Genomic DNA, 19,554 nt, shown 5'->3' on the forward strand with positions numbered 1-19,554 from the left:
TTTGATTCATTGAAGCAAAATGTTTATACACAGTGAAAAGCACCCAAGGCAGTTTTATTAATATGTGTAGCGCTACTGTGTCACAAGTTTTGTGAGTACACAAAGTCACCTTCTTGTTAGTGTCTGAGTCTTAGCTCTCTGGACTCTATGGTTTTTCTTCATGAAAGTTCAAAAGTGCAGAGTTGAACCTGTTGCTCTTGTCCTCACGATGTGTCCTTGGTTTTGCGTTGGGACAGGTTACTGGGTGAGCCCCTCCCTGCCATGAGAGCTGACCACCAGGTCACCAGCCCCCCCTCCTTCTGCAGTTGATGGATCTGCAGCTGGTCCAGAGATGACAGACAGCGTCAGGGCCTTCCTCCGCAATGTTGCGACGGTCAGCAGACGCACCACAAACTCACACACAGGCTCTGACATTACTGACATGAAAATATGCATGGAGTGTACAGTTGGACACATGGATTAAACACTGAGATATAACTCTGTTTGTTGTCTAATGGAGGTGTTTGATGAAGATATTCGAATATTAGCAATGGAATTTCTGTAGTTTCACTGAAAATGTAAAATCATATAGTCAGCTGACATATTAATCTAAATGCAGTAAGACGCCAACAGAGAAACTTGATTTTATTGTGTGTGCCAGAAACAACGCAATCTTCCCAAAATAAATTTGACACAGATGTGCAGTGCAGTATATGAATTATAAAAGTTTTTTTCCTTGATACGCCATGGAGATTAAGTGCTTTCTTGTGGCTACTCTGTATTTCAGATTCATTTTAATTGAACTGACCAGTATTTCTGTTATTGACATTCTTAGTGATAGTATGCTGCCCAATTTTAATAAATCAGCTCTGTAATTTCCCCACTGAATACAAACCTTTCATAACAGTCGGCAACCAAGTAAGTAAATAAAAAGTCTAAATAGTCTAACTAAATACACAGTCTAGATATCAATGTTTTATCGATAGTGGTATGAGGATAAACTTTACTAGACTAATATTTTGATGAAGCAGGGTTATTTATTTAGTTGGTTGTTTTTTTTTTTTGTGGAAGTGAGTTGTGTTTAAATGTAAAACTTTATTGTTTGTCAATTTTGTAAGCAACCTGGCCCTACTGCAAGAGCAGTTGAAGCATAATGTGCTTCTGTGGAATAGTTCCAAATCTCAAAGTTTTTCGTCTCATTCACTGTCAGAAATTAGTTGTCATTTGTGGAGTTTTCTTCCATTAAGAATTTCTACTGCAGGGTTGGACTGTTCTACTGGTTTGACAGTGAATTTGGCCAGTGTTTGCTTTTTATTTAAATAGTAAAGGTCAGCCAGTCATGAAAAAAAATATCTGATATTATAGGGTTTGCACCCACTGCTGAGAAAAGGACTGAGATAACAATAAATCCTTGTGTTTGTTGTTGTTGTTGTTGTTTTTGGTCATCATAATGTTCATACTTGAAGAAATTGAATGGTGTCCCAAAATATAGCCTGCTGACTACGTCATTACCCAGCACATCCTGAAATGTCTCACAGCCCTATTTCAGATTGCATTTAATATGTCAGGAACAGCAGGTGATGTATATTTTCTTTTGTGTGTGTGTCCTCCCAGGGGATCAAGGACTCCATTTTGGGGATTGGAACAATCTCGAAGCTGGATGCCCGCATCCAGCAGAAAAGGGAAGAGCAGCGGAGGAGAAGGGCCAGTGGGGCCCTGGCACAGAGACGGGCACAGAGTGAGGAGCGCAGACCTGACAAGTAGGCAAAGGGAAAAGCTACATGTGCTGTATGCAGTGTTTAGACACCCAGTCATTTTTAATATGAGTAGCAGTCATTCAACCCAGTGCATGCTGTCTTTTGATCACTTGCATAATGCTCTTGTGGTGGTTGTCACATCGGGTTGTTCTGTCTTCTCTCTCAGTGAACCCAAATTAGCGAGTAGGATTTTTCAATGCTGTGCCTGGAATGGAGGAGTGTTCTGGGTAAGATGCTTTGACTCACTGCGGTTACAGTAAAGCCAAATTACACATACTCTACTGAGGATGCTACACCTGCAGTTTGCACGTTTCCATGACGTCACTTCTCGATTTGGACTATATGTTGTTTGTTTCTGTTGGCTAGTCTGCAGTCTTTGGGCTACCTCATTCCTGCAAACGTAAATCTAAACAAATGACAGCTCTGATAAACAAATCAGCTGTGCCAGAGCTCTGTGCTTGTAACTGCCTCTGTCCCTAACAGAGTAACACAGGGTGTATGCAGGTTTGGAAAAAGTCTTATCATAATTCAAGGCCTCAAATGTCCTTGAACATTGTTAAATACAGCTTGCAAAGGCAGTTTAAAAGCTTTGAAACTCCTGCTGTGTAATAGTCGATAGGTGTACAGTTTTGTCCTCCACATCCACTTTCATTTCCCCAGCAGAATTGGCTATCTTGTGTCACTTAAAGGGTGTTAAGAGCTTGATGAAACATGGTGACAGTTATGAGTTACATGCTGGATTTGTGGTGGCTGCACGAGATGCCAGATTTCTTAAATATGCCTTTTGCAGGACAGCGTGCTCCATTTGTTTAAACAATTAAGATATTTCAGCACTTAAAATCTTACAAACTGCAGCTTGAGTTCATGTATATGTCTTACTGGTATAATATCCCCTAAGAGTTGACGGGTTGAATGACTATAGCATTTTGTGTGTTTCTCTCCAGCTCAGTCTGTTTCTCTTCTATCGGGTGTTTATCCCACTGCTGCAGACTCTCACAGCAAAAATCATCGGTATGTATGCCTTCTCTCAGCTCTGGGGCAGGTTCTCTGATCAGTGTTATGAACCAGTCTGTCAAACAGCTGTTGTGTTTTTGTTTTTGTTTTGTTTTGTTTTGTCTACAGGTGACCCCTCGCTCCATGGCAGCGTGTGGTCCTGGTTAGAGTTCATCCTGACCTCAGTCTTCAGTGCTCTCTGGGTTCTCCCTTTGTTTGTCCTCAGCAAGATAGTCAACGCCATCTGGTTCCAGGTCAGGCAGAAATTGCATAAATTTGTCATGTCTCCCTCTGGCAGATTAAATAAGTGTAGCTATTGCTGCTTATGATTTTGTAATCCCAGAAGAATCAACACTTGCAAATCTTTAGTTCATGAACGATGCGTTGGGGATTGGAAGGGTTGCTGACTTCAGATTTCAAGCCTCTGACATTTTTTTTTAGCAGTGTCAGAACATTTCTGGCATTGTATTGTAATGTGGCTTGTGCTGTGTCATAGTTATAACACTGTAAGCCAACAGTGACAACATATTGGCAAAACAGTGCAGAAAATAAACAACAATGATGTCACTGTGACATTACAACAGTCTAATAATGCTGTGCATGGATCCTATCACATAATCTGACCAGAAACCAGAAAAACTTAAAAATCACACTGGGGTCTTCGGTGATGTATCCACATGATATTTCACATGCTTTTTGTAGTTTGAAAAGAGACACACATAAATATATGAGTATCTTTTCAGTAATATCAGCGTCTTATTTTCTGTCGTAGGACATAGCTGACTTGGCATTTGAGGTGTCTGGCTGTAAAGCCCAGCCCTTCCCCAGCGTCAGCAAGATCATCGCAGACATGCTCTTCAACCTCCTCCTCCAGGCACTCTTCCTCATTCAGGTACATATTTGCACACCATAACCTCATTTTTCGCTTTAAAAACTCTCCCTGTTTACATAGTCTCTTTACCAAGTATGGTCATGTTGGATTTGCATTCATAGTATGTTTACCTAGTGCTGCTTTATCTTTTTCGCCAAGGGGCCAAAATGTCATAGAGTATTTAGGTTCAGTCAGAGCTGTTAGCGCCCTGCATCATCAAAATGACTGAATAAGAAAGCCACGCTGTTCACTAGTCTGGTGCAAAGCTGCTTAACAGTGCAGGTCAAAAAGTGAAGCCTCTTTGTTGTCATGGTCATGCATATGTAAAATATATGTAAACATTATGGTTTGCCCTACATACATTTGGGTAGCACTTCATTGCACAGTCCGCAAATTATGGTGTTACTACAGTGAAACTTTTTTGTAATTATGGTGTAAATAATGGGTAACAAAACCAAGTTCTTTGGAACTAAGAGTTTATAAAGTTGTAGTTATGAGGGACTCAGGAAGTAGTTTGTGTAAATTTTGGTATAACAAAAGAGTAACAAGCTTGGTTTTACAGCCCGCAAAACCTGTAGTTACTGGAAAGAAAAAGTTACTCTCCAGTTACACAGTAACTATTTCATAAGTACCTCATAATTACATAGGTACTTCTTAGTTCCCCAGAATTTGGTTTTGTTACGCCGTATCACATTGTCTATACCTCATGAATACAAAAGAGTTACGCCCGAATTACACAGTATGTAGTTCATAAGTTTCTCATAATTACAAAGTTGTTATACCTTGGTTTCCTAGAATTTGGTTTTGTTATCCTGTAATTACACCATAATTACAAAAAAGTTCATACTCTGACTACAAACGTCATACTCACAATAGTTACAGTGTAGATATCGTAGTTAGACTGTAATTTGTGGGCTGTTAAGTGAGGCGCTATTTTTATGTAGAGATAAGGCCATCCAAACAATGTTAGCACCCATTTCACTAACAATTTGCATCACCAAATTCCTTAAATTACTGTAACTTGTATTTGAAAAGGGCCCTTAAGACATTGTACAGTCTTTGAACCGTCAGAATGGCTGTTATCAGCTCTATAAGACGCAGGCATCGTCACCAGCAAGTCAGGCAAGCCACACACGGAGTTTTCATCCTAGATTTTCAAGTCCAATCAAACCATGTTTCGTTTTGAAAGCTTCTGTCTGACAGAAGTGTGCAATTAGTGATGAAGTGGCTATTTTCTCCTGCAGTTCTCATTTCAAGAGCTTGTTTACACAACAACTTGATTTGAATCAGTTTCTTCAGAAATTAGATAGCCTCTACTCTGTTTAGTTCAAGTAGCTAAGAGGCAAAAATGCACAAAATTGCCCCCCTCACAATGTATTCATCGTCAGTCCAGACCTTGGTGTTTTAAAGTTTGTGGTTTATGTGGTGTTCCTGCAGGGTATGATTGTTAGCCTCTTCCCCATTGATGCCATTGGACAGATGATTAGCCTCCTCCACATGTCTCTGCTCTACTCCCTGTACTGCTTTGAGTATCGCTGGTTCAACCATGGTGAGACACTCCATCTGTTCCTTCACACACAAAGATTTATCTTGACCAGGTGTTGTGCTCACACAGAAGGATGCGATCAAATGTGTCTCTGTTGTATGTAATCTGAAGGTATTGAAATGCACCAACGGCTGTCCAACATTGAGAGGAACTGGCCCTATTACTTTGGCTTTGGTTTGCCAATGGCTCTGTTGACCGCCCTGCCCTCCTCATATATTATCAGGTAAGATGGCTAACTCCCAAGACCATTCAAACACATTTTCTGCTGTGTGGTGAAACCCAACAGAGCTCAAAAACTTCAACAGTGGTGTAAATGTGATCTCAAAGATAATTTTTGGCATAGTGAATGTTAAGCCAATTTCTCTAGCATAAACTTATTTCTTATGCACTACTGTACCTTTTAGAAAATTTAGAAACATATATGACATCTAAGAAGTCCCTCTACCTACATTTTACCCAAAAACATGAACGAGAGAGGCACTCTGGAGAGTGGGCCAACATCCATGATTGCCAGAACGATCATTAATACAAAGACATGAATTTTTGAGACTTTTGAATTCATTTGGTTTGTTTTTTTCTTCTCTATGTAGTGGCTGCTTGTTCTCCATCCTCTTCCCTCTTTTCATCATCAGCGCTAACGAGGCCAAGACACCAACAAAGCTCTAGTGAGTGGAATATAATGACACTGAATAAAAATGCTGGTTCGTTTCCATTAATTAGTCGGTGATCACATTGGTGTGTTTTTTTTCCCTTTCCCTCCTTCAGCCACTTCCAGCTGCGTCTCTTCTCCCTGGTTGTGCTGATCAGCAACAAGCTTTTCCACAAGACTGTCCACCTGCAGTCGTCCCTGACCTCGTCCGCCTCCTCAGAGAAGCTGCCATCTCCCCACAGTTCCCCGACCCGCCAGAGACTCCTGCCCACCCAGTGACCGCCCCGCCAGGCTCATCCACTGGGAGGACACAGGAGAGCAGCTGACGAGCAGCCTCACTCAATGTGAAAAAGTGTTTCTTCAAGAAGGATTTCACTTAATGAAGATGATGTGTGGTTAAGCAGAAGGGGTTTACATGTTTTTAACTAATCTGCGGCCCTTTGGTTATTCGTTTGCCCACCAGATACGTTTTCTGACAGAAAAAAATTGATTGACTGCCCTGTGCCTCAAACTCAAAACACACACATACTGAGTACTTTTCTTGTTTGCTTTCAGATTTTTTTCTTTGAGTTTTTGTTGATGTATCATGTGCCATTTGAGTGCCCCCTCCATTAATCCAGTACAGCACAAGAAGTCATGTTCAGTTTATTAATACATTAAATCCAGTTAATGTGACTTAAAGAAGGAAGCTCTGCTATATTTTGATGGGGCTTGTTTGCATTCAGAAGCAAAGCACAGACAATATTGTCTATCACTTACATTTTTTCAATGTTGCAAGTCACATTCCTTCCTTACAGATTGAATGCTTGCTTGCACTTGAATATTGGTTTCTCTGTCATCTGATGATGTCCGTGCAATTCCCTCTGAGTTCTATAAATAATACTGTACAGTTTAAAAAAAAAAAAAGGGAGGCTTTTTTATCCTGAAAGTGCTTTGTTTTTAGTGGATTTTACAAGTCAAGCAAAAGAGGGGGTGGGGTGGGGGGAGACATCCAGTGAAAAGGACTGGTCATCTGAACTAACTGAATCCAATTTAAATCACTCTTTTCATGCGGTGATAAAGATTTGCCTGGAGTTTCAACCTGAATTTACATTTCATTTCACTGCATGAAGAAATGTAGCAATTCTGGGGCTGATCCAGGCAAAGGAAAAGCTGTCTATTTAATAAAAGTTTTGGGGGTGGGGGTTTTCAGTTGGTGTGTAGTTGGTAGGTGAAGCTACATGACTCTGTTGCTGGGTCAGATGACACTGCCAAACCGCTTCATCTACATTTTGTTTAATTCACTTCAACCAGTATAACACACAGCTCTATAATATAGGAAGGAGTCGCATAGTTGACGTCTGGCGTTCCCTCTGAGGGCGATGCATACCTTAACGGATAGGGAAACAGCATTGGCCTGCTTGGTCTGGTTTTCCCCCGAGAGCAGAAGCAAATCTTAAGTCGTCTGTACAGACCACGGGCCTCTTGGTTTTTGTGCTGTATATAATGTTACTACATTCATATTGTTTGACCAGACTCCCACCATGAGGTGAACCCGTCACCAACCTTTCTCTCACTGATCGCTCATGGCCATGGGAAGGGGCCATGTTTTTGAAACGGTATGTAATTGTAAGAAGTGCATAGTGTTTGTGCAGACTGATATTTGTGAGTGAGGTTTTGTAAAAGTAATACGTCTAATTTCAATAAAAATTGGTCAGTATTCAAAATTTTACCGGTGTGTTGATGTTTTTTTTATCTGCCACTGTAGAGACTAGACAGGTGTTTGTGTCAGTGCTAAGCTCACCATCACAAGATCCACAAGATTAGAAAGCTATAAAACATAAAATATAAGTCCTATTTTAACCCTTTAAGGCCTAACTCTCACACAGGTCGCCTGGACTTATTGTGTTGTTTTGGCTGTAAAACTGTCATGTGATGTCCTGTGAGTATGTGCTTTTGCTTTTTTTTTTTTTCCAGGATTACTTAGGCTGTAAATATCTGCCAGTAATGTAACATTACTGAAATGTTTTGAGTGTGTAATAACAGCTTAAGTTGAGAGGTGAAAAGATGTGGAAAATTCCAAAGAATATCCTCCATCCTGTAAATGTCAGTGATAATTTACTGAAACAGAAAATTAAACATCCAGCTGGACATCCAAGTTCCTGATAGACTACAGATGGAGCACAATAAAAAAATAATAAGCTGATTGAATAAATGAATAAACAAATACAAATAACTGAAGCATTTTAAAATGCAGCATAAGTAACTAAGTTAAATTTACATTGTGGCATTTCTTTTAATAGAGTTTAGAAACAATGCCCTACAATGTCATTGGGTTTACCACAATCAGTGGAGGAAGACTGCACTGCCTGGTAACAGAAACTAAGATGAGAAACTACCTCCATTCAAATCAGTTTGTTGCAGTTTTGAAACCCATTGCTCAAATGAAACTTTACCATGGGACTATATCCTTGGAGGGACAAGCAGCAAAGTATATACTAACTTCTCACAATTTCAGACAGCAGGAACATTAACGAGTTAAAAAAAATATATTAGAGTTGCAGAGTGTATTTATTAAGATACAGCGCATTTGACTACTGAGTAGCTGATTTATTGATTGCTAGTATTGAACTGTATTGTTTTCTGACAGCATTTATACATTGAATTCCTGCAGTCAAACATGTCCCGGAGTTTTGGACCAGCAGGGGGCAGCACGCTTCGTTCCTGCACTCACTAAGGACACGTCACTACACCTCAGCTGCAGCGAGCGCCTCGGTAGGCACGGAACACGTCTGAATGACAGCCGCTTAACCAATCAGAGGCGTGCGGCGTCTACGCTCAAGCCAATAAGCGTAAAGCGAGGTCTGCTAGGGGCGGGATTAGTGCACGGCGAAGGTTGTGTGTGAAAAGTGTATGAGTAACAGGAGCAGAGCGGGTGAGTGTTGCTGAATGTAAAATAACTGACTTTGCCAGCTGAAAACAACTATTTGCACCATTAGCCTGATGTTCTTCTCTTGCATTTGAGTGAGTGGCTGGTCTTTTCAGAGTAAGAGTGCGGGGCCGCGCTGTTTATTACACTGTAACTGTTAGCCTGCTAGCTAACCCAGCCACTGTCACACTTTAAGCTAACGTTAACATTGAATGGCAGCAGCATCAGCAGTAGCCGGCCTGATGCTCACTGAATATGATCAGGTTTCCACACGTAGTGATTAAACAACAGTGTCTGCACTCACTCTGAACGTGCATATCAAGTTAGTATCTTTCCTCGCCGGTGTGATGTTTGTAGAGGCGACTAGCTGTCATTATTTAACATGCTTGCTCCAGTGCTGCTGGGGAAGTTAGCTAGTATTAGAGCTGACTTTAGTTTAATGATGGGCTTTTGTGTTTTGCATGATGGTCAATTTGCTGGGGATGCAAATGTGAGGATAAAAATGTTCCTGCAGAGATTTTTTTTCCCTTTCCTCTGGAAGTTATCAGGGTTTTCCTTGAGTGGGCACTTCCTGGTTCCTCTCGCCACATCAGACTGTGCGTGGCCTTATCTGGTTGGGCTGGACGCATAGTTAACTCTCCGATCACACTCTGAGATTTATTATACATTAGATATATACATCTAAAAAAAAAAAAAGATTCTCGTTTTGTAATCAGATTTCCATTTTTGCTGAGTGCTTACTTAGAATTGCATTTTGGACTTTATCAGAGAAGGTGCATCTGCTTCCCTACACTTTAATGGAGGAGACTTACAGTGACAGTGTTCCTCCCCACAGGTAGTACGGTTAGCACTCCCTAACCTCCTCAAGATGACCAAGCTGGGCTTCCTGCGTCTGTCCTATGAGAAACAGGACACACTGCTGAAGCTGCTCATCCTGTCTATGGCTGCTGTCCTCTGTGAGTCCCCCACCACCTAGACATTAAGAAAGCATGTGCTGCTTGAATCTACAGCATTGTACATGGGTGTGGAAATTTGTCTTTGGCTCCACAAGTTAGTTAAAACACATTCCAGTAAATCACAATGCATACAATAGTGCAATGGTGTTCTTGAATTTAGCAGTGTTATTGCATTTAGTATGACATGTACGTGAGTGCTGCAGGGGCTCTAGAGAGTCTTCCTGAGTGCAGTTTTATGAATTCTTTAAAGAGGGGATCAACAGGATCTGACACTATTTATCCAGGTTTTTGTTTCTCCTGTAGTTTATATATACACCCAAGTTGGCCATGCTCTTTGCCAACAATTTCACTGCCTGTGTGTATAATTATAGAAGGTCTATTTTTCGTCTTAGACCCAAGGTGCTCATATCATGTACACGTATCAAAAGTATTAAAACACTTTCCACAAGACTTCTGTAAACAGTCTCTAAAATTTCATCGGTTAATATATCATATGAATCCAATTTTGTGATGAGATACAAGACTAGCATTGCTTTTTTAAAGATGTATTCTGTTTTGGCTGTAAAACTTAGTGTCAATCTATGTGTAAAATCTGCTCTTTTGTTTCTCCTCTTCAGCATTCTCAACAAGACTCTTTTCTGTGTTGAGATTTGAAAGCGTCATCCATGAGTTTGATCCGTAAGTCCCTGCTATTTACTCCATCATTATTCACGAGTGTTGCCAATGGATTTTCTTCACCCAAAGCCATGTTTATTGCTTCTCATCCTCAGGTACTTCAACTACCGTACCACCCGCTTCTTGGCAGAGGAAGGGTTCTACAAGTTCCACAACTGGTTTGATGACAGGCATGGTATCCGCTGGGGAGAATCATCGGTGGTACCATTTACCCAGGTAGGAATTGAAATGATCAGTGCATAAAGATGGGGAGAAAAGCACAAGTCTCAGACAAGAGATGCCGTTTTACCTCATTAATTGGAGTTTTCCAACATTAGCACTTTTACAAAGCTTACGTGAATTTGTCTCGTTTTGTCTCCTCCTCTTGTCCCTCACCAGGACTGATGGTTACCTCTGCCGCCCTGTACCACATCCTACATTTTTTCCACATCACTATTGACATCCGTAACGTCTGTGGTCTTCCTGGCAACCCACCTGTTCTCTTCCTTCACTGCCATAGTCACCTACCACTTCACAAAGGAGCTCAAGGTATAACTGATATAAGATGCACAATACACTGTTATTGTAGGTTTTCAGTGTAAAGCAAGTTGTTGTTTCATTCAGTTCCTGTGAAGAAGTGAAGTTTCTGCTGCCTTCAAGTGTTTTTTGAAATGTAGTGTATAATTCTGGTGTGCTACTGACTGGCTTAGTGTGGCACTCACTTCCACTTATGGTCTTTGTGTCCATGCAGGATGCAGGTGCTGGGCTTCTGGCTGCAGCGATGATTGCAGTGGGTGCCCGGTTATATTTCTCGTTCCGTTGCCGGCTCCTACGATAATGAAGGTATACGCCTAAAATGTACAGTTTTGTTATTTCTAGAAAATATCTGCCATCGGTTATAATACATTAATCTAAATACCACTGCCCTGCTCTACCTAGGTATCGCCATCTTCTGCATGCTTTTGACCTACTACATGTGGATCAAGGCTGTCAAAACAGGCTCAGTGTACTGGTCGTCCATGTGTGCCCTGGCCTATTTCTACATGGTGAGCAACTAATCCACACTGGAGCGGAGGAGATCTACAGGTGGATATGTCACATGTGTATTAAACGTGTTCAGAGGTCTTGATGAGGTGTGCATGTGTTGTATGTAGGTTTCCTCCTGGGGTGGCTACGTGTTCCTGATCAACCTGATCCCCCTCCATGTGCTTGTCCTGATGCTCACTGGCCGATTCTCCCACCGCATTTATGTGGCTTACTGCACTGTCTACTGCCTGGGAACCATCCTCTCCATGCAGATCTCTTTTGTCGGTTTCCAGGTAAGGATAAACAACATACTCGTCGCATTGCATATTGTTTGTTCTGGAATGAATAGGGCAGTTGGCTGTAGTGTTTTCCAGCTTATCACTAGTGATATAGCTCACAGGGCATTTTTATATGAGATGACCATAATATAAGTAATCTTGCCTGTGTTACTATTTCACTAAAAGCATGTAAAGGACATTTTTGTTTGCCATGAATTTGCGGCTCCCTATGAACCTTCACAATAAATGTTTTACTGAACTTACTACTAAGACACATTTCTTATGTTTCCATTTAAAATGAATTGTGTTGCATCCAATTGCATCCTTGTGCACTTTCACTTGACTCTCCCTCAACTTGCCTGTTTTCACTTAAAACCATACAATTTTGGGCCTACCATGATCAAGGTTTTTTGGGGAAAAGCAACTATAATACATCTGGTTGAAAGGAGTTACAAAAGCTGAGTCACATTTCAGGGAAAAGAGTTTTGGGCATCAAAGTTACCCCAAACTGAGTCTCATGGTCACTTTATTGAGAAGGTACAGCCCAAAAAAGTATCTTCAGATTTATGGCCCTTGATTGATGCAACACTGCTCTGTTAAGCACAGCTAACCCTCTTGTTTCCCTCCTCAGCCGGTGCAGTCGTCAGAGCACATGGCTGCCTTCGGTGTGTTTGGACTGTGCCAGATCCATGCCTTTGTGGACTACCTGCGCAGCAAACTCAACGCCCAGCAGTTTGAGGTCCTGTTCAGAGCGTGATCTCGTTGGTTGCTTCATCCTGCTCTCTGTGGAGCTGTTCTCATGCTGACTGGTAAGAGACGGCGACGTGTTGCACAAAAACTGGTGCAGGCCTAACCTCTGACCTCCCTGTGAATGAAGGGCATACACAATGGCTTGTTGCCTTAGAGGGATTAAGAGATATATATTATATAAGATGAGCCAGGTAATGCTTCATTTGCTAGTGAAAAATATATCTAGACGTTAAAATCTGATTTACTTAAAAAAAAAAAAAAAAAAGGCATCTATATGTATTTACCATGCCTATATTTTGCTTTTTCTGTTTTCTAGGAACAGCTTATTTTTAATGATGTTCAATTCCTTATATTTTTGTATATCAACCTTTTGATTTTATGGCAGTGTAGGGTACCCAGTCCCTTGATATTCGTTAAGAGTTTCAAAGTGAATTATCTAAATTGAAAACTTTATAAGGTATTAAAATTTAATGAATTATTACTTTTAAATTTCAGGGGTCCTAAAAATGTTTTCTCAGCACAGTACTATTGTAGTGAGAAATGATAACCTGCTGCTTTTTCCCCCACTTGCCAGCTTGTATTCAGGGGTTAATTTGTCTTAAATTAAAATATGTTAAACAATCTTGCAGTAACTTACATAAATCTGCAGTCAGCCTCTGTGAAGACCTTTGCAGCCCACATGATAACTGTATAGCCATGTGGAGGGTTGATGAAATGATTTTGTGCCTTGTGCCCAAGCCGTACCTACAGTGGTATCTCTATGTTGACCCTCAGGTAAGATCTCTCCATGGAAGGGTCGTTTCTACTCCCTACTGGACCCCTCCTATGCTAAGGAACAACTCCCCATCATCGCCTCTGTCTCTGAGCATCAGCCCACAACCTGGTCCTCCTACTACGTTGACCTGCAGCTGCTGGGTTTCATGTTCCCCAGGGAGGTAGAGACACAATATCCGCATGCATGTTTTAAGTTCCCCCTTGCTTAGCTTCTGTGCATTGAGCCAAACAAACAGTGCATTGCAGAAGATTCTTAGAATGAAAACCTAATACTACTGTGACTTATGAACTTGTGACGAGCAGATCCCTACATTATTTTAACTAGTTTGTGATTCATTAAAAAAAAAAAAATGTAGTTAAATTATGTAACTTAACAGTCTATGAAAATTTTGAAATGCCACTCACTGTGTTGCGGACTGTGAAATTAGTATTTGCCTTGTAATATAATAACGTTATGATATGAGGTTTCCAGTTCCCTACCAAAAGCTTTGACTGACATTTTGTCTACACTTGTTACAGTGGGTCTTTACTACTGTTTCAACAACTTGTCGATGCCAGGATCTTCATCATCATGTATGGAGTCCACCAGCATGTACTTCTCAGCTGTCATGGTAAGGTCTTCATTGTCTCTGAAATCAACTCTCACCCTCTGCTACTGAGGCCCAGTTTTATTTCTGATAACATATCAAGGTAGTTGTGCTGTCATGCCTCATGATCAGTCGCTGTAAGAGCACACCGTACACATTAACCCACTGAAGTGCATCCACTTGTATGAAAAGAGGAGTCTCTGGAGCAATGCAGTCAGATTAGTTTCTTATTTAAGGTGCAAAAAGACTAACAGTTCATGATGTAGATGCAGTCTGTATCAAAGTGTTAGTCCTCCTTAGTTAGACGTTAAACATTAGAACATTAGACCTCCTTCTTTTGTGCTTGTTGGCCTGCTCCTGTATGCACAGATCCACTGATTACTAAACGAGGCTGATGCGTGAAGGAGTTGTTTTGACATCAGTAATTTGTTCCATGTTTGCTGCCTCCTCAGGTGCGTCTGAGGTTGGTCTTTGGTCCCCAGTCATGTGCATCCTGTCAGGCATCGGCGTGTCCCAGGTTCTAACCCCTACATGAAGAACCTGGATGTCATCGGCCAGACAGAAGAGCAAGAACAGCAGGACTTCCACCTACCCCATCAAAAATGAGGTAATAAGCACAGAGAGTCTGGTACAGTGTGCTGGCCGTAGCAGTTAAGGCTGCTATCATCTATATTCTTCATCTTTCATTTTTGGTTGCAGGTTACCAACTGCTGATATGTTTTAGTAAACTGGTTGTTTTACACCACAAAACAGGGACATTGTATGTACAGGTTATTTAAACAACAGGGCTGTTTTAAATAACCAGACAAAGATCAAACATTTTAGATGCAAATTCAAAGTCAATTGCTAGTAATTTACTCACCATTTTACAGATCTGATTTTGCAGTTGAAGTTCATTGTAGAAGGAGAAAATATTTCTGACACAACAAAATTAGTCTTGAGGCAGTTGTGTAGGAACAAAACAACTGAAGGCATAGAAAAAAATCCCCACTGGCTTGACTGCAGCTATATTGCATCATTTTGATCTGGTCTGGATTTTTCTTCAGCTCTCCCAAGTCAGGCAGATGATAAACAGCAGTGCGTTAGTGAATTTGATAATATTATGATAGAGGGTGGGGCTGAGGGTAGACTTTTTCGGCTGAGTGACTGTGTTGAATCTTTCTCATTGTGCTTGTAACAGTGACGATTGTCTTAGGTTTACACTATTGATACAGTCCTAAATGAATACCTAGGCTACAGATTACCCAAGGTTGGCACAACAAGCTTCTGGGGAACAGATACATGAATTCATATTTAGCTACGCAGGAACACATTGTAGGTGGGTAAGCTGGTGTTGGATTAAGTCACTGTCACAAAAATGATTCTTGACATGCAGAATCTGATAGACAGTGCCATCTGTCATCTTGTATCGTTTGATTACATAACTGTTCACTCTGTGTTGCATGTGTTCACCAGGTTGCCAGTGGGATGATTCTGGTCATGGCATTCTTCCTCATCACGTACACCTTTCACTCCACCTGGGTGACCAGCGAGGCCTACTCCTCTCCCTCCATTGTCTTGTCAGCCCGTGGAGGCGATGGTAGCCGCATCATCTTCGACGACTTCAGAGAGGCGTACTACTGGCTCCGCCACAACACCCCTGAGGTCAGGCATGCCTTAAGACGTTTTGTTTTTAATATGACAAATTGCAGAAAGGAAGACAAACACTTTCTACTGAGGTGGTGAAAGCTTCTCCTCACACTAGTCTCAACTTTGAAATATCAAAAGGAAGAAATTATTTAGCCAGTGCATAGGTTGTCAAGTTAAATTTAAAAAAAAAAAAATGTTTTTAAAAATCAGTTTAACACTGAAACATTGAAAATAAATGGTAATATGAGTTTGGGGGCAGAGCAGTTTAAACATGCATGAATTTCCTGCTGCAGTTGTGGTGCTTCAGTCCCTGGAGCGATCTGGCAGCAGATGTGCCATCACGCGCGCTGTTGTTTGTGTCTTGTGTGAAATCAGGGCCAATGTTGGACTATAGAGTGCGCTTCCATTAACTGTTTCATTGTTTTCCCAGGATGCCAAAGTCATGTCATGGTGGGATTACGGCTATCAGATAACTGCCATGGCTAATCGAACCATATTAGTGGACAACAACACGTGGAACAACACACACATCTCTAGAGTGGGACAGGTGAGCTGCTCTTTCCAGTCTAGATAAAGTAAACTGACATTCAGGGTAACTTGGGAGATTCCCTAGTTTAGAACGTTGCCACTCCAGTTGCATTGGATGTTGTTTTCTTGCTCTGCAGGCCATGGCGTCCACAGAGGAGAGGGCGTACGAGATCATGAGGGAGCTGGATGTCAGCTACGTCCTGGTCATATTTGGAGGACTGACGGGATATTCTTCAGATGGTATGTAACAAATATCAGTAGATGAGCATCTGGAAGGGTCAGCAGGTTAGGTTTCTAATGTGTGCCAGCAACACGCATTAGTGGTTCTGGATGTAATTCAGCATCTTTTGGTCTCGTATCATCCCTCCTTGCATAAGAGCCATAGACTGGTCATGGAATTCCTGGAATATCATGGAAACGTGTAATATAAACAGGGAAGTTGATAAATTCTTTGAGGAAGTCAGGATACATGTGGGAGTCTTTGTATTATCTGTATTTTACAGCTTAGTTCACATATTAATCCCATTAGATCGGCTTCAGCTGGTTTTCTGCACAGGAACCAAACCAGACCAGTTTACCCCTTAAATGAAGTTGTGTTAGCTGAAAAACAAAACAGGAAGGAATGATATTCTTAGGCCACAGAGGCACTCTTACTTAATATGGAAAGATATGGAAAAGTCATCAAATTTGACTTCAGGGCCATGATGGGAAACCTCCAAAAATAAGCCTTGTAGCAGTTGCTAAAAATGTCTGTTTCTTTGCTTTCTAAAATATTTTAGTTGTTTTTGTCAGCACGTCTCCAGTCTATGTCTTCTCTGTGTCTCTCCTCAGACATCAACAAATTCCTGTGGATGGTGCGTATCGGGGGCAGCACAGACACAGGCAAGCACATCAAGGAGCATGACTACTACACCCCAACCGGGGAGTTCAGAGTGGACCGCGAGGGCTCGCCTGTGCTGCTCAACTGCCTCATGTACAAGATGTGCTACTACCGCTTTGGCCAGGTCTACACAGAGGCCAGTGAGTACCTGCAGCCCAGTCATGTCAGCCTGTCACCGCTGCCTGCTTTTACCTGGCAGTAAGATGCATACTGAGACTGTCTTACAGGAAGAAACATTTAATATTCTTATTATTATTATTATCATTATTAGAGACAGTGCTCTGGATCATTTTTGCCTCAAATACCTTGCTGTTCCTCTCCAGAACTAAGATGTGATAGATGTAAATATGAAACAGCAACCTTCATTTTGGTGATTTGCTATCTTCTAAGCATCATTTGGACAAACTGGTAGCAAACACATGCAAATGCAGTTGTTTTTACCTGCCTTAATCTCAGTGTTGTGATGTTCCCTTCAGAGCGCCCACCCGGCTATGACAGAGTGAGAAACGCCGAGATTGGGAACAAAGACTTTGAACTGGATGTGTTGGAGGAGGCCTACACAACAGAACACTGGCTGGTTAGGATATACAAGGTAAAACGACTGTTTGTTTAGATAACTTATTCCTCTGCTCGACTTTTGTTTTTGGTTTGTTTAGTATCAGTATCAGTATCAGTTCTCTCAAAGGATTATTAGGTGCCCAGAACTGGTGTAGTGGTTCAGGTAAATTCCTGAAACCACTTCTACCTATACTACTCTAATTTAGTCCTCATCATTTTGTTTTGTCTTGATCAAGTTTAGACTGGCGGATGTCTTGTTTGGTATTTGGCATTTTATTAAATTTCTATTAGTGTATATTCATCAGTACTACAGTGTTGGCCCTTTTCCTCAGGCAGCAGGCTTAGTTGGAACACACTTCAAGCACCACGAGCACCAAGCTTCAAAAGTGCTGCAGGCAAGCAGATGCTAAACCAAGCCTGTTTGTGTCTGTTTTTTGCTTTAAGTGCTTATACTTGCCACCAATATTGAAAGTAAATGAATTACTGATTTTTGTCCCTTATACAGCTTCCCACTTTTTCTGTTTTATAAGCACCGTGTTTTGGTGTCAGAGTCTCAGAATCAAAGAACAAGGACTTCTCTCTATTTTGTACCAATATTCAAAAATCACACAAGGAGAAATCAAGTGCAGAGGAGGCAGTCACCAGTTTCTCCAAGAAAAGTACCCACAACAAACCAGAATGCAATAATGCAATACAACCACAAAATGTGTTGCATTTTGAATAAAGAACATAGGTCATTGTGAAAAATAAAATCAATCGTTAAGTACACGACACAGGTTGAGGGAAAGTTAGATCATCAGGAAGTGAAGAGTGAATATTTTCTTTAGTAAGTAGCTCATTGTACTTTGCTTAAAGGAGAAGTGTGTACATATATTATATATTTGCCTTGTGTCCATTAAGAGAGTGCAGATGTGTTCTGGACAGCAGCATCATAAACATTGTTCTAACTCAATCCTGTGTTCAACCTCTCAGGTGAAAGACCTGGACAACCGAGGGCTCTCAAGGACATAAGACCTTCAATCGAACAGCAGTCCAGCACCCCTTTAGCACACAGCACTGAACGCCTTCCCCTGTGGTCAGCAGATGAGTGGGAAACAAATACTTTTTATACTTTTGTTCTGGGGGGGAGTGAATTGCAGCAAAGAGATTTTGTTTTTGTGGATAATTTTTGTTTTTTATTTGTTACGATGAAATGTCTCATCTGGGATCAGGGGGAGCTGGTGTTAAAACGTCCAATCTGATATCAGGAGGTGATATCTGCAATCAAGTGGCCAACAGAAATGATGTTCATTTAAGAGAGGTTTGGATTTTTGCAATGTGGTCAATAAAAGTGGGATTAAATGTGACAAAATGGCGTTCTGTCTTTGTAAACTTTTGTTTGTGCATTAAAGAAAGTAGACGGTAATTTCTTTTGATTCTGTTCTGAGGTGAATCAACAAAACAGGAGTATTAAGAGGAACTGTATCTAAATCCATATAGTCAGTTGACAGCATTCATGGAGATTTTAGATGAGAATGTGCAATACAGTGGTCCCTCGTTCATCGCGGGAGTTACGTTCTAAAAATAACCCGCAATAGGCGAAATCCGCAAAGTAGTCAGCTTTATTTTTTTACAATTATATGTTATAAGGCTGTAAAACCCCTCACTACACACTTTATACACTTTTCTCAGACAGGCATTAACATTTTCTCACTTTTCTCTCTTGTTTAAACACTCTCAAAGTTCAAACCTTCGTAGAAAAATAAGTCCAGTATTATAGAATGAACGCATTCTGTACTGTACAGGAGACACGGCACGGAGGAGATTGATTGACAATGGTCTACAGTCCCTTAGCCAATCAGGACGCAGAACACAATGCGCTGTAAAAAAAAAAAAAAAAAAAAAAAAAAAAAATGCAAAATTGCACTAAAAAAAATCTGCGAAACTGCGAGGCCGCGAAAGGTGAACCATGTTATAGCGAGGGACCACTGTATTTCAACAAGTATGGTTTCTTGCCTTTTGTGCTATCCACTCACTTCATTTGGAGAGTCACATCTGTTGAAAATGTGGTATAAGAGCTCTAGCATACACCTAGTATAAATTTAAACTGGGCTGCGAGTTGCTGCATTTCTTTATAATCATTCAAACTCAAGCATTTCGTGTCTGGTGTTGTCACATGTCAGTTTGGATAGTTTTTACATTAAGGTTGTAGCTCTAAAAATGTTTAATTATGAAATCAATAACTAAAACAT

General features: G+C 41.0%; 2 protein-coding genes across 2 annotated transcripts in view; both read left to right on the forward strand.

Moving 5' to 3' along the window:
* ei24 (EI24 autophagy associated transmembrane protein) overlaps positions 1-7,506 on the forward strand; it is an 8,608-nt gene extending 1,102 nt beyond the window's left edge. Inside the window, exons 2-11 of the mRNA XM_030069373.1 lie at positions 237-373; positions 1,594-1,739; positions 1,903-1,963; positions 2,681-2,747; positions 2,859-2,983; positions 3,502-3,621; positions 5,038-5,149; positions 5,258-5,369; positions 5,737-5,811; positions 5,912-7,506. Coding sequence (XP_029925233.1) covers positions 332-373; positions 1,594-1,739; positions 1,903-1,963; positions 2,681-2,747; positions 2,859-2,983; positions 3,502-3,621; positions 5,038-5,149; positions 5,258-5,369; positions 5,737-5,811; positions 5,912-6,074 — 1,023 coding nt within the window. The 5' untranslated portion in view covers positions 237-331 and the 3' untranslated portion in view covers positions 6,075-7,506. The remainder of the gene's footprint in view (positions 1-236; positions 374-1,593; positions 1,740-1,902; positions 1,964-2,680; positions 2,748-2,858; positions 2,984-3,501; positions 3,622-5,037; positions 5,150-5,257; positions 5,370-5,736; positions 5,812-5,911) is intronic.
* Positions 7,507-8,611: 1,105 nt separating this feature from the next.
* stt3a (STT3 oligosaccharyltransferase complex catalytic subunit A) lies at positions 8,612-18,677 on the forward strand. Its single transcript, XM_030069116.1, is given in 24 exon segments — positions 8,612-8,709; positions 9,539-9,659; positions 10,277-10,337; positions 10,430-10,503; positions 10,506-10,550; positions 10,713-10,789; positions 10,791-10,862; positions 11,065-11,106; positions 11,108-11,156; positions 11,253-11,359; positions 11,468-11,632; positions 12,249-12,426; positions 13,142-13,294; positions 13,658-13,687; positions 13,690-13,724; positions 13,726-13,757; positions 13,947-13,950; positions 14,192-14,335; positions 15,184-15,372; positions 15,788-15,904; positions 16,023-16,125; positions 16,717-16,905; positions 17,242-17,357; positions 18,296-18,677. Coding segments are annotated over 23 exon segments (2,109 nt in total). The 5' UTR covers positions 8,612-8,709; positions 9,539-9,571; the 3' UTR covers positions 18,335-18,677.
* The last annotated feature ends 877 nt before the right edge of the window (positions 18,678-19,554 follow it).

Source organism: Myripristis murdjan, chromosome 14 (genome assembly GCF_902150065.1).
Source record: "Myripristis murdjan chromosome 14, fMyrMur1.1, whole genome shotgun sequence".
Classification (NCBI taxonomy): domain Eukaryota; kingdom Metazoa; phylum Chordata; class Actinopteri; order Holocentriformes; family Holocentridae; genus Myripristis; species Myripristis murdjan.